The following is a 13,953-nucleotide window of genomic DNA, read 5'->3' on the forward strand; positions in this document are numbered from 1 at the left end:
CCATAGTGGCGAAATAATTACAATATAGCAATTAAACACTGGAGTGATAGATGTGCAGAATATGGGGATGAGGTAGTTAGATGGGCTATTTACAGATGGGCTATGTACAGGTGCAGTGATCTGTGAGCTGTTCTGACAGCTGGTGCTTAAAGCTAGTGAGGGAGATATGAGTCTCCAACTTCAGTGATTTTTGCAGTTCGTTCCAGTCATTGGCAGCAGAGAACTGTAAGGAAAGGCGGCCAAAGGAGGAATTGGCTTTGGGGGTGACCAGTGAGATATACCTGCTGGAGTGGGTGCTGCTATGGTGACCAGTGAGCTGAGATAAGGCGGGGCTTTACCTAGCAGAGACTTGTAGATGATCTGGAGCCAGTGGGTTTGGCCATGAGTATGAAGCGAGGGCCAGCCAACGAGAGCGTACAGGTCGCAATGGTGGGTAGTATATGGGGCTTTGGTGACAAAACGGATGGCACTGTGATAGACTGCATCCAGTTTGTTGAGTAGAATGTTGGAGGCTATTTTGTAGATGACATCGCCGAAGTCGAGGATCGGTAGGATGGTCAGTTTTACAAGGGTATGTTTGGCAGCATGAGTGAAGGGTGCTTTGTTGCGAAATAGGAAGCCGATTCTAGATTTAATTTTGGATTTGAGATGCTTTTTGTGAGTCTGGAAGGAGAGTTTACAGTCTAGAGAGACACCTAGGTATTTGTAGTTGTCCACATATTCTAAGTCAGAACCGTCCAGAGTAGTGATGCTGGACGGGCGGGCAGGTGCGGGCAGCGCTCGGTTGAAGATCATGCATTTAGTTTTACTTGCATTTAAGAGCAGTTGGAGGCCACGGAAGGAGAGTTGTATGGCATTGAAGCTCATCTGGAGGTTAGTTAACAAAGTGTCTAAAGAATGGTGTCGTCTGCGTAGAGGTGGATCAGAGAATCACCAGCAGCAAGAGCGACATCATTGATGTATACAGACAAGAGAGTCGGCCCGAGAATTGAGCCCTGTGGCACCCCCATAGAGACTGCCAGAGGTCTGAACAACAGGCCCTCCGATTTGACACACTGAACTCTATCAGAGAAGTAGTTGGTGAACCGGGCGAGGCAGTCATTTGAGAAACCAAGGCTGTCGAGTCTGCCAATAAGAATGTGGTGATTGACAAAGTCGAAAGCCTTGGCCAGGTCGATGAATACAACTGCACAGTAATGTCTCTTATCGATGGCGGATATTGGCGAGAGCTGGAACACACTGTCGTACATGTCGATCCAGTGCTTCCCAAACACGGTCAATGAGTGGCATGTCTGGTGAGTATGTAGGCCATGGAAGAACAGGGACGTTTTCAGCTTCCAGGAATTGTGTACAGATCCTTGCGACATGGGGCCATGGATTATCATTCTGAAACATGCGGTGATGGAGGCAGATGAATGGCACGACAATGGGCCTCAGGATCTCATCACAGTATCTCTGTGCATTCAAATTGCCATTGATTAAAGGCATTTGTGTTCATTGTACGTAGCTTATGCCTGCCCATACCATAACCCCACCACCACCATGGGGCACTCTGTTCTCAATGTTGACATCAGCAAACTGCTCGCCCACACTTCTCCAGCGTGCCAGTGGCCATCGAAGTTTAGCATTTGCCCACTGAAGTCGGTTACGACGCCAAACTGTAGTCAAGTCAAGACCATGGTGAGCTTCCCTGAGACGGTTTCTGAAAGTTTGTTAAGAAATTATTCGGTTTTGCAAACCCACAGTTTCAATAGCTGTCTGGGTGGCTGGTTTCAGACGATCCCGCAGGTGAAGAAGCCGGATGTGGAGGTCCTGGACTGGCGTGTTTACACGTGGTCTGCGGTTGTGAGGCCAGTTGGACTTATCACCAAATTCTATAAAACAACGTTGGAGGTGGCTTATGGTAGAGAAATGAACACTAAATTATCTGGCAACAGCTCTGGTGGACAATCATGCAGTTAGTAGTCCAATTGCACGCTCCTTCAAAACTTGAGACATCTGTTGCATTGTGTTGCGTGACAAAACTGCACATTTTCGAGTGGCCTTTTATTGTCCCCAGCACAAGGTGAACCTGTGTAATGTTCATGCTGTTCAATCAGGTGGATGAATTATCTTGGCAAAGGAGAAATGCTGTTGTAAATAAGCTTTTTGTGCATATGGAACATTTCTGGGATATTTTATTTCAGCTCATGAAACATGGGACCAACACTTTGTAAGTTGCATTTGTAACGTTGTTCAATATATTAGAGATGTCGGCTTTCTGGTATATTGTTATTGAGAGAAACAGGGAGGCATCGTGTCATGTCTGCCTTCAGAGCTGTGGTCTTTAGTGGGTCAGGCCAGGCAGATCCCAGTCAATACCATAGCAACATCACAACATGGGTCACTCCATGGCTCTTGGTTCCGCATTCATTTTAATTTACACTGAACACTGTAAGAAATCATACATGTAGTGAAGAAAGTACTTCATATTGATACCCTGTTCACAATGCCACTAGAAGCACATGTATAATGCCTTATACGTTATGCAGAATGTAATACAATGCACAACAAAGGCACTAATAACTGTTCTTAAACATCCATGACTTTCCATAACTATACTCACATAAGTGTTGTAAATTATGAAATATATGCGTAGAATACATTATTATTATGCTGACGGTTCTGCTTCCTCCTGCAGGTGGCAGTATAGACAGTGACTGTGCCTTTGAGGGTGACTACGCCCTGCCACCTCTGTCTATGACTGACGGCATGCAGCACATCCACATCATGGAGGGCGTGTCACGCTCCCTGCCCTCCTCCCCGCTGCTCACACACCAAACCATCAGCGTCCGGCTGCAGCCCGCCAAGAAGCTCACAGGTACATGCAAAACCCCCACAGCAGAACTCCAATAGGCCAAGCTTTGGTGCTGTCTGATTAACCAACAACCCAATGTCACTCATTCGTGTTGGAATGTCGTGTGAGGAAATTCAAAACAGCCAGTTACATGATGGTAACTGTGGTGGGATGCTTACGTCAATGATCACTGATGCCGGTCAACAAAATCCATAAATGATCAACCACAGCCCTCCCAGGTCAAGGCCCACTAATAATCACTCCAGCCTTACCTAATAGCTGGGCTGGGATGCCAGGTCAAGACCCACTAAGAATCACTCCAGCCTTACCTGATATCTGGGCTGGGATGCCAGGAATGGCAGATATGAGCTGTGGTCGATCGTCTGTTTTTTTATGTGAAAATCTATAAATATAGAAATGCTGCAGCAGTATTTTTGCCTTAAGTGTCTGAAGTGATTGAGTGTGAAACACATGATCCACATTCACCATTAGGGCGCGGGCACCACTCTCATCCTCTTAATTTAACCTCGTTGTATTAATCCTTTCCTATACGCTGCTGTGTGTGTTGTACATCATACACAATGATCCATTTCTCTATACTGGGCCTGTTAAAACTGTGTCATCTTCACTGGGGTTGCTGCTTGCTACTGCTGGAGGAGAAGAATTTGTGTTGTTGGTGACAGGAGCCAGGAGAGGAGGAGTTGGATTGGAGGGAATGGGGCCTGAAAATTAGATTTCATAACAAGCTAATCTTCTGCAGCCAAATCTCTTCCTGTCAATTCAATGTAAGGGCTTTTTGGCATGGGGAACATATGTTTACATTGCCAAAGCAAGTGAAATAGGCCTCTCTCAATAGCAAGGCTATGCTCACTACAGTCTCTACAGAGTCAAAGCTTTCCCTAATTTTGGGTCAGTCACACTGGTCGGGTATTCTGCCACTCTGTACTCTCTGTTTAGAGCCAAATAGCATTTTAGTTTGCTGTAAATTCTTTCCAATGTGTCAAGTAATTATCTTCTTGTTTTCTCATGATTTGGTTGGGTCTAATTGTGTTGCTGTCCTGAGTCTCTCTCTCTCACTCTATCTTTCTATTTCTCTTTCTCCCTCTTTCGTGCAGAACATTCAGCCTAATTTACTGACAGCACTTTCATTGAATCAAAGGGAGTTCTGGAAGCTTCATTGTGTTTGCCGTTATCTTGATGACGGTTGTCTCATAGAGGAATGCTGTTGTTAGTGTTGTTAAAGAATAGCTTGATTAATGACCCAGAAACGGTTCTCATTCTCCCTTAGTTCTGCATGTCTTTATCTCACAGTTTGGGATTGAGCTCTGTAATTGTGTATAAATGCACAGTCATTCAACTTATGATTTTTAATTTGCCTTGTTAATGCAATATAGTCATAGTTATGTTTGGCCAGTGTAGGCCGCCGTTGTAAATAAGAATTTGTTCTTAACTGGCTTGCCTAGTTAAATAAAGGTTAAAGTAAATACATAGAAATATGAAAATTAACAGATTGGGCATGATCTCGAGCACCCCACCCTTCTTCCCACTCTTTAATGAATAGATTGACTGACCTCGCCCAGTGCCACTCCTTAAACCGCCTGTCAGTGCCAGTTACAGTATGGGCAGCATGGGCATCTGAGCTCAAGGGTTCATCCAAAATGGCACCCTATTCCCTTTATAGTGCACTACTACTTATAGTGCACTCAATGTTAGTGATGGCTTGTTTAACAGTCTGATGGCATTGAGATAGAAGCTGTTTTTCAGTCTCTCGGTCCCAGCTTTGAAGCACGTTACTGACCTCGCCTTCTGGAGTGATAGCGTGGTGAACATCGATGGGGCTGCAGTGCAGCGGGTCGAGAGTTTCAAGTTCCTTGGTGTGCAGATCATCAACAATCTATCATGGTCCAAACACACCAAGACAGCCGTGAACAGGGCACCACAACACCTTTCCCCCTCAGGAGACTGAAAAGATTTGGCATGGATCCAATTTTATTCTCTTACTTTTTATAATTATATATATTAAAAAAATACTTTCGTTTATTTGGTAAATATTTTCTTAACTCTTTCTTGAACTGCATTGTTGGTTAAGGGCTTGTAAGTAAGCATTTCACGGTAAGGTCTACATCAGTTTAGGAAATCATTGAGTTTCTAATTGAATCCTCTCCGCTCTTTCCGCTCTCTCTGCCTGCATGGAGGTTTCACCCAGGGGGTCTCAGCTGCTCTGAACCCAACCTGTGAACTGGATTGGAGAGGTGGGCAGGAGCTGGCAGAGGGTTACCTATGGCTTTTCCCCTTTACAGAGCCAGCAGTGCCATGGTTTGTGTCCCAGAAGGCACCCTATTCCCTATGGGCTCTGGTCAAAAGTAGTGCACTATGAAGTGCCACAGTTACCCCAGCTGGTGGGTTAGGGATAGAGTTAGGGTTAGAGATAGGGTTAGAGATAGAGTTAGGGTTAGAGATAGGGTTAGGTTTAGAGATAGAGGTAGGGTTAGAGATAGAGGTAGGGTTAGAGATAGAGGTAGGGTTAGGGATAGAGGTAGGGTTAGAGATAGAGTTAGGGTTAGAGATAGAGGTAGGGTTAGGGTTAGAGGTAGGGTTAGGGATAGAGGTAGGGTTAGGGTTGGAGGTAGGGGTAGAGATAGAGGTAGGGTTAGAGATAGAGGTAGGGTTAGAGATAGAGGTAGGGTTAGAGATAGAGGTAGGGTTAGAGGTAGGGTTAGGGATAGAGGTAGGGTTAGAGATAGAGGTAGGGTTAGAGATAGAGTTAGGGTTAGGGATAGAGTTAGGGTTAGAGATAGAGGTAGGGTTAGAGATAGAGGTAGGGTTAGGGATAGAGTTGGGGTTCGAGATAGAGGTAGGGTTAGGGATAGAGATAGAGGTAGGGTTAGAGATAGAGGTAGGGTTAGAGATCGAGTTAGGGTTAGAGATAGAGGTAGGGTTAGAGATAGAGTTAGGGTTAGAGATAGAGGTAGGGTTAGGGTTAGAGTTAGGGTTAGGGATAGAGGTAGGGTTAGAGATAGAGGTAGGGTTAGAGATAGAGGTAGGGTTAGAGATAGAGGTAGGGTTAGGGATAGAGGTAGGGTTAGGGATAGAGGTAGGGTTAGAGATAGAGGTAGGGTTAGAGATAGAGGTAGGGTTAGGGATAGAGTTAGGGTTAGGGATAGAGATAGAGGTAGGGTTAGGGATAGAGGTAGGGTTAGAGATAGAGGTAGGGTTAGGGATAGAGTTAGGGTTTGAGATAGAGGTAGGGTTAGGGATAGAGGTAGGGTTAGAGATCGAGTTAGAGGTAGTGTTAGGGATAGAGGTAGGGTTAGAGATAGAGTTAGGGTTAGGGTTAGAGTTAGGGTTAGGGATAGAGTTAGGGTTAGGGTTAGAGTTAGGGTTAGGGATAGAGGTAGGGTTAGAGATAGAGGTAGGGTTAGAGATAGAGGTAGGGTTAGGGATAGAGTTAGGGTTAGGGATAGAGATAGAGGTAGGGTTAGGGATAGAGTTAGGGTTAGAGATAGAGGTAGGGTTAGGGATAGAGTTAGGGTTTGAGATAGAGGTAGGGTTAGGGATAGAGGTAGGGTTAGAGATCGAGTTAGAGGTAGTGTTAGGGATAGAGGTAGGGTTAGAGATAGAGTTAGGGTTAGGGTTAGAGTTAGGGTTAGGGATAGAGTTAGGGTTAGAGATAGAGGTAGGGTTAGAGATAGAGTTAGGGTTAGGGTTAGAGGTAGGGTTAGAGATAGAGGTAGGGTTAGGGATAGAGGTAGGGTTAGGGATAGAGGTAGGGTTAGGGATAGAGGTAGGGTTAGGGTTAGAGGTAGGGTTAGGGATAGAGGTAGGGTTAGGGTTGGAGGTAGGGGTAGAGATAGAGTTAGGGATAGAGATAGAGGTAGGGTTAGAGATAGAGGTAGGGTTAGAGATCGAGTTAGGGTTAGAGATAGAGGTAGGGTTAGAGATAGAGTTAGGGTTAGAGATAGAGGTAGGGTTAGGGTTAGAGTTAGGGTTAGGGATAGAGGTAGGGTTAGAGATAGAGGTAGGGTTAGAGATAGAGGTAGGGTTAGGGTTAGAGTTAGGGTTAGGGATAGAGTTAGGGTTAGAGATAGAGGTAGGGTTAGGGATAGAGGTAGGGTTAGAGATAGAAGTAGGGTTAGGGTTAGAGGTAGGGTTAGAGATAGAGTTAGGGTTAGAGATAGAGGTAGGGTTAGGGATAGAGGTAGGGTTAGAGATAGAGGTAGGGTTAGAGATAGAGTTAGGGTTAGAGATAGAGGTAGGGTTAGGGATAGAGGTAGGGTTAGAGATAGAGTTAGGGTTAGAGATAGAGGTAGGGTTAGGGATAGAGGTAGGGTTAGAGATAGAGTTAGGGTTAGAGATAGAGGTAGGGTTAGAGATAGAGTTAGGGTTAGAGATAGAGTTAGGGTTAGAGATAGAGTTAGGGTTAGAGATAGAGGTAGGGTTAGAGATAGAGTTAGGGTTAGAGATAGAGGTAGGGTTAGGGATAGAGGTAGGGTTAGAGATAGAGGTAGGGTTAGAGATAGAGGTAGGGTTAATAGATAGAGGTAGGGTTAGAGATAGAGGTAGGGTTAGGGATAGGTGGGAAAATGTCACACTGCCTTTGGTCCAGAAGATCACAAGTGCATCCTGTTTTCTCTGTTGGTTCTGAACACTGGGCAGCAGACAGCAACATCCTGACCTGTCTGTTCTCTCTGTTGGTTCTGAACACTGGGCAGCAGACAGCAACATCCTGACCTTTCTGTTCTCTCTGTTGGTTCTGAACACTGGGCAGCAGACAGCAACATCCTGACCTGTCTGTTCTCTCTGTTGGTTCTGAACACTGGGCAGCAGACAGCAACATCCTGACCTGTCTGTTCTCTCTGTTGGTTCTGAACACTGGGCAGCAGACAGCAACATCCTGACCTGTCTGTTCTCTCTGTTGGTTCTGAACACTGGGCAGCAGACAGCAACATCCTGACCTGTCTGTTCTCTCTGTTGGTTCTGAACACTGGGCAGCAGACAGCAACATCCTGACCTGTCTGTTTTCTCTGGTGGTTCTGAACACTGGGCAGCAGACAGCAACATCCTGACCTGTCTGTTCTCTCTGTTGGTTCTGAACACTGGGCAGCAGACAGCAACATCCTGACCTTTCTGTTCTCTCTGTTGGTTCTGAACACTGGGCAGCAGACAGCAACATCCTGACCTGTCTGTTCTCTCTGTTGGTTCTGAACACTGGGCAGCAGACAGCAACATCCTGACCTGTCTGTTCTCTCTGTTGGTTCTGAACACTGGGCAGCAGACAGCAACATCCTGACCTGTCTGTTCTCTCTGTTGGTTCTGAACACTGGGCAGCAGACAGCAACATCCTGACCTGTCTGTTCTCTCTGTTGGTTCTGAACACTGGGCAGCAGACAGCAACATCCTGACCTGTCTGTTTTCTCTGGTGGTTCTGAACACTGGGCAGCAGACAGCAACATCCTGACCTGTCTGTTCTCTCTGTTGGTTCTGAACACTGGGCAGCAGACAGCAACATCCCGACCTGTCTGTTCTCTCTGGTGGTTCTGAACACTGGGCAGCAGACAGCAACATCCTGACCTGTCTGTTCTCTCTGTTGGTTCTGAACACTGGGCAACAGACAGCAACAACCTGTCTGTTCTCTCTGGTGGTTGGTTCTGAACACTGGGCAACAACATCCTTTAACTATAGTGGAGTAGAGAGTTGTGACCTGTCATTTTGGACCTCAAACCCTCAGCATTGATTCCATTCCACTGCTGTTGTGTTATTTGATGTCTCCCACCACTGCTGCTAGTCCACTGTGCTGTGTGTCTAGAACGGCTCAGGAGTTGATACACATGAAATTGCTAACTGTCACGTGTGCTCCCTCTCCAGCCTCTAGGTCACCAGACTGCTCGTTATGGCGCACACCTGTCACCATTGTTACACACACCTGCACGTCTTCACTCACCTGGACTCCACTACTTCCTTGATTACCTGCCCTATATATGTAATTCCCTTTCGTTCCTTCCCCAGGCATCATTGTTTCTGTTTCCTGTCTGTGCGTTGTTCGTGTTTCTTGTTTTGTATTATTTACATTACATTTAACATTTAAGTCATTTAGCAGACGCTCTTATCCAGAGCGACTTACATTTTTAACCTTTTTTTATTTAACTAGGCAAGTCAGTTAAGAACAAACTCTTATTTTCAATGACGGCCTAGGAACAGTGGGTTAACTGCCTTGTTCAGGGGCAGAACGACAGATTTGTACCTTGTCAGCTCGGGGATTTGAACTTGCAACCTTTCGGTTACTAGCCCAACGCTCTAACCACTAGGCTACCCTGCCGCCCCGGTTTCATTTATTTATTAAAACACTCACTCCCTTGTTTCCTGACTCTCAGGGCACATCTCTATCTTCAATGAGTCTGTGTGATGAAGCCCATGATACCTTTTTTCATAGCAGATACACAGAACCACAGTCTGTGGTTAATAAGCTCAAGCTTTTGCTGAAACCTCCAGGACAGGAGCTCTCCAGCAACAGGGTTGGAGAGCCCTGCCTTCTGAGATCAAAAGTAGTTCACTTCCTAGGGAATATGATGCCATTTGGGATGCCCTGTAGAGCCACAACCCGCTGATTGATCAGACTTACTCCTCTCTGAATCTTTTAAAGGCATTATTTCATCATCTATTTCTCTGTGTCACACTGCTCCCCTAATTAATGACAGATAGCGATCAATACAATGAACTATTGGATTTCCATGTTAAGTTGGAAAATTATTGCATTAGCCCTTAACCCTTTACACTTGTGAGAATTGACCTATATGGATAGGGCGAAATTGACACAATTCTTACAGAAGAAATATAACCATGACAGTAATTGAAAGGGAACCGTTTGGAGATTATGGGAACATTATTAGACTAAAGGTGAGAACACAGTTCACCCGACACAAGACTGAATCCAAACGTTACACTGTTGATTTGATTTTACATTTACTGTACTATCGAAATCTGAAAATACTCTGCATACATTCAGTAACATAAGACTATTTCTGGAGAATGTGGGGTAAGTGCAACATAAAAAATGACAAGGGTTTGTTTGAGAGGACTAACTGGTGTCTCCAAGTGGCCACACACCTCTCCAATGTGCATAATTCCTAAGTAATTTCAATGCACTTTTATGACTCAAAGAGAGTCTTCAACTATAAGGTGCTTTTTTTTTCTCTACTGGCTGTGCCGTTGAGGAACTAGAGCAGCACACTTGTGGTTGCTTTGTTTGGAACACAGCCCTGCATCCCCACCATCACACAATTACTGCTGTTGTTTACGCAATCCAAAAATGGTCCATTATAAATCGCAATCTGGGTCAGATGGTCATCATTTGAAAACCTGTTCTATTGTCAACATGCTTGCTAAGTTATAATATACGATACTACAGTGTTAGGCTTTCACAATGCAATTCAAGGAAACGGATCATCATTTTGGTGCGCATAGGGGTCATGAGTGCATTCAGATGTGTGTGCCGTGGTGAATTTTCTTCACAACAGACACGCATTCTGTTCAGAACAACCAAGGGTATGTTGTCATGCCGTCTTGTAACTGTACCTCAAACATGGTGATCATAAACGTTGACACTGTATATGAGTTTTTTTATATGGAAATGTGAAGTGCACATTTGGGCTCACAGGTGTTTGGCTTGTATGACATCAAAGCGGTGTTTATTATAATCCTTAACGTGTTTTTTTGCTTTGTCATTATGGGGTATGGGGTAGGCTGCCATTGTAAATAAGAATTTGTTCTTAACTGACTTGCCTAGTTAAATAAAGGTTAAATAAAAAATAAAATATTGTGTGTAGAATGATTTAGGATTCAATCCATTTTAGAATAAGGCTGTAACCTAGCGAAATGTGGGAAAAGTAAGAGATCTGAATACTTTCCCAATGCACTGTAGTCATCTCTGTGTGGCTGAGATATTACTGAACTGTAGGGCTACCTTGGGCCTAGGAGTGTGGTACATATAGTATTTATATGATATCTCTCTCTGGCTGATGCTGAGACTGGCATTTATACATTTCAATCTCCTCCCTGCAAATCTCTTTACCTAGCCGGTTCAGCTCCCAGGGCCGGTCGTTCCCCAATTACAACCTGCTTGACCAACAATAACCCTCCCTCCTTCCCGCACATGCAAAGTCATTTGTTCCGCCAAAGGGAAATGTGACATTTTCAGCTCCTCTGACTTTTCACAGGTGGAAAAAACAGAGAAAAGTCTATATGAGAAGGTCATTGAAAAGGAGGAATATAATGTCATGAGAACCAGTGGACCTGAACACGCCAATACTGACTGAAGAAATCACTGCATCCAGATTGGCACCTTAATCCCTATATAGTGCACTGCCAATAGGGCTCTGCTCAAAAGTAGTGTATAGGGAATAGGGTACCATTTAGGACACACTCAGTGTTTATCGTTTAGCAGATGTCAGTTAAATAAACCTGTGGTTTTCAGACAATACCATCCACTGTGTCTGCTTCAGTAAGCTCTAAGGGTTTGTCAATACTGTTTGGGTGCGGAAGTCCACAGAACTCTTTTTCACTGTTTTGGAAACACGTGAAACATACTGTATGTCATCGACATTACATTTACATTTAACATTTAAGTCATTTAGCAGACGCTCTTATCCAGAGCGACTTATGTGATGTGGCATTTGTTAGTCTTTTGAAATACCACAATATCAATGACTGAGAGATGGAAGTCCATTGAGGTGCAGATAGGCTATACATAGTCAAACAGAATCGTATCAGTCATACACGAGGAACCTTTCATCGGCCTTTAGATGACCAAGATAACTCAGTAGTTGTAACTGTTTGCTAGTATTCCAGGTTTTGATGGGACCAGCTTGATATAACAGGTTATGAGTTTTACAGATTATACATGAGTCTGCCTGTCTTGGTCTGCTAGGTCTGATGAGAACAGACAACTTTGTAATGATGTCTACGCCTCATTAGGAGAGAGAGAGCGCGAGAGAGGTGAAGACAACTAGAATTACAATTTAGACCGTCACGGAGGACCAGATTCAATCAACATATCGGTCTATGTTTCTGCATATCTTTAGGCCAACAACAGAGCATCCCCATCCCTTTATTTAGTCTATCCCATGTAATCCCACCAGCCAGACAGGAAGAAAGGAAGTTACTGAGACCAAAGAAAGATGAGGAGGAGAAAGAGAGAATATCTACACTATATATACAGCAGTATGTGGACACCCCTTCAAAATAGTGGATTCTATTTCAGCCACACCCATTACTGACCGGTGTATAACATTGAGCACACAGCCATGCAATCTCCATAGACAAACATTGGCAGTAGAATGGCCGTACTGAAGAGCTTGGTGACTTTCAACGTGGCACCGTCATCTGATGCCACCTTTCCAACAAGTCAGTTAGTCAGATTTCTTCCCCGGTCAACTGTAAGTGCTGTTATTGTGAAGTGGAAATGTCTAGGAGCAACAATGGCTCAGCCGTGAAGTGGTAGGCCACACAACCTCACAGAACGGGACCGCCAAGTGCTGAAGCGCGTAAAAATCCTCTGTCAGGTTCTCGGTGGCAACACTCACTATCGAGTTCCTAATTGCCGCTGGAAGCAACGTTAGCACAATAACTGTTTGTTGGGAGCTTCATGAAATGGGTTTCCATGGCCAAGCAGCCACACATAAGCCTAAAATCACCATGCGCAATGCCAAGCGTCAGCTGGAGTGGTATAAAGCTCGCCACCATTGGACTGTGGAAACATGTTCTCTGGAGTGAGAAATCACTGTTCACCATCTGCCAGCCCGACGGACGAATCTGGGTTTGACGGGTGCCATGAGACCGCTACCTACCCTAATGCATAGTGCCAACTGTAAAGTTTGGTGGAGGAGGAATAATGGTCTGGGGCTGTTTTTCATGGTTCGGGCTAGGCCCTTTAGTTCCAGTGAAGGGAAATCTTAACGCTACAGCATACAATGACATTCTAAACCATTCTGTGCTTCCAACTTTGTGGTAACCGTTTGGGGGAGGCCCTTTCCTGTTCCAGCATGACAATGCCCCTGTGCACAAAGCGAGGTCCATACAGAAATGGTTTGTCGAGGTTGTGTGGAAAAACTTGACTGGCCTGCACAGAGCCCTGACCTCGACCCCATCCGCCCAAGACCTCTGCAACCCGCCTCTTGAGGATTGACCACAAGTTCTCAATGGGATTAAGGTCTGGGGAGTTTCCTGGCCATGGACCCAAAATATCGATGTTTTGTTCCCCGAACCACAAATTCTGACAAACTCCAGTCATTGATTATGCAAGAATGGGCTGCCATCAGTCAGGATGTGGCCAAGAAGTTAAGCACATACTTTTGATCATGTAGTGTATAAAAATGGCTGCGGATGTGGGGTAAAAAGGGTCAAATGCGGGCGCAGGGAGGCTCGGGCCCAAGAGGAGATTGAGTAACATATTCATAAAGAGACCCTGTCTCTCCCCAGATGATTCTGCCTTAGTTTTTACCCAGATATGTCCCCAAAGCTTCTCACCACTGTGTACTGTGAAACAGTGCCACTTAAATACGACCCTCCCTCCCTTCCTCCTCTTTTATTCCATGTTTTTCTCTCTTTCCATACTCCCTCCCTCTTACATACCCTCCTCCCTCTCCGTCCTCCCCGGTGGTTGCCATAACAACAGCAGCACTGCGCCATTCATCTGCTGGTGTACAGAGGAGTCCTGGGCTCCCTGCTCCTGTGGAACTAGCAGTGCCTCTCACATCTATACATAACACCGCTCGCTAAGCGCCAGTCACGGACACAAATGAGCTCGCAATCCATCTTTTGGCCCGTATTTGCCTCTGCTGCTTAGGAAAGGTCTTCTTTTTTTGGAAGGAGAAAGCTGGCCGACTGTCCAAGGATGAGTGAAGATATCCGAGAGAATGTAATCTCGGTGTCCCTCTCTCTCTCTCCCTAGTGACACAGTGACTGCTGCCTGGGTGCCTTCCTTGTCCTCCTCCTCCTCTCGCTTTTCTCGTCACCCTGCCATATCTGCTTCCTGCAACCCATATCATTTTCCGTGGCTGAATCGAGCTGACTGAACGGCGTCAGCAACACTGAGACCTGTAGAGGATTACTTTGAAAGAAGA

At 45.2% G+C, this 13,953-nt stretch overlaps 1 protein-coding gene across 1 annotated transcript in view; it reads left to right on the plus strand.

Moving 5' to 3' along the window:
• Window positions 1-13,953, plus strand: part of LOC120039728 (protein TANC2-like) — a gene marked incomplete at its 5' end in the record, with an annotated part of 221,089 nt that overhangs the window by 164,277 nt on the left and 42,859 nt on the right. Inside the window, one exon of the mRNA XM_038985132.1 lies at window positions 2,681-2,860. Within this exon, the coding sequence (XP_038841060.1) occupies window positions 2,681-2,860 (180 nt within the window). The remainder of the gene's footprint in view (window positions 1-2,680; window positions 2,861-13,953) is intronic.

Source organism: Salvelinus namaycush, unplaced genomic scaffold, assembly GCF_016432855.1.
Source record: "Salvelinus namaycush isolate Seneca unplaced genomic scaffold, SaNama_1.0 Scaffold296, whole genome shotgun sequence".
In the NCBI taxonomy this organism is placed as follows: Eukaryota; Metazoa; Chordata; class Actinopteri; order Salmoniformes; family Salmonidae; genus Salvelinus; species Salvelinus namaycush.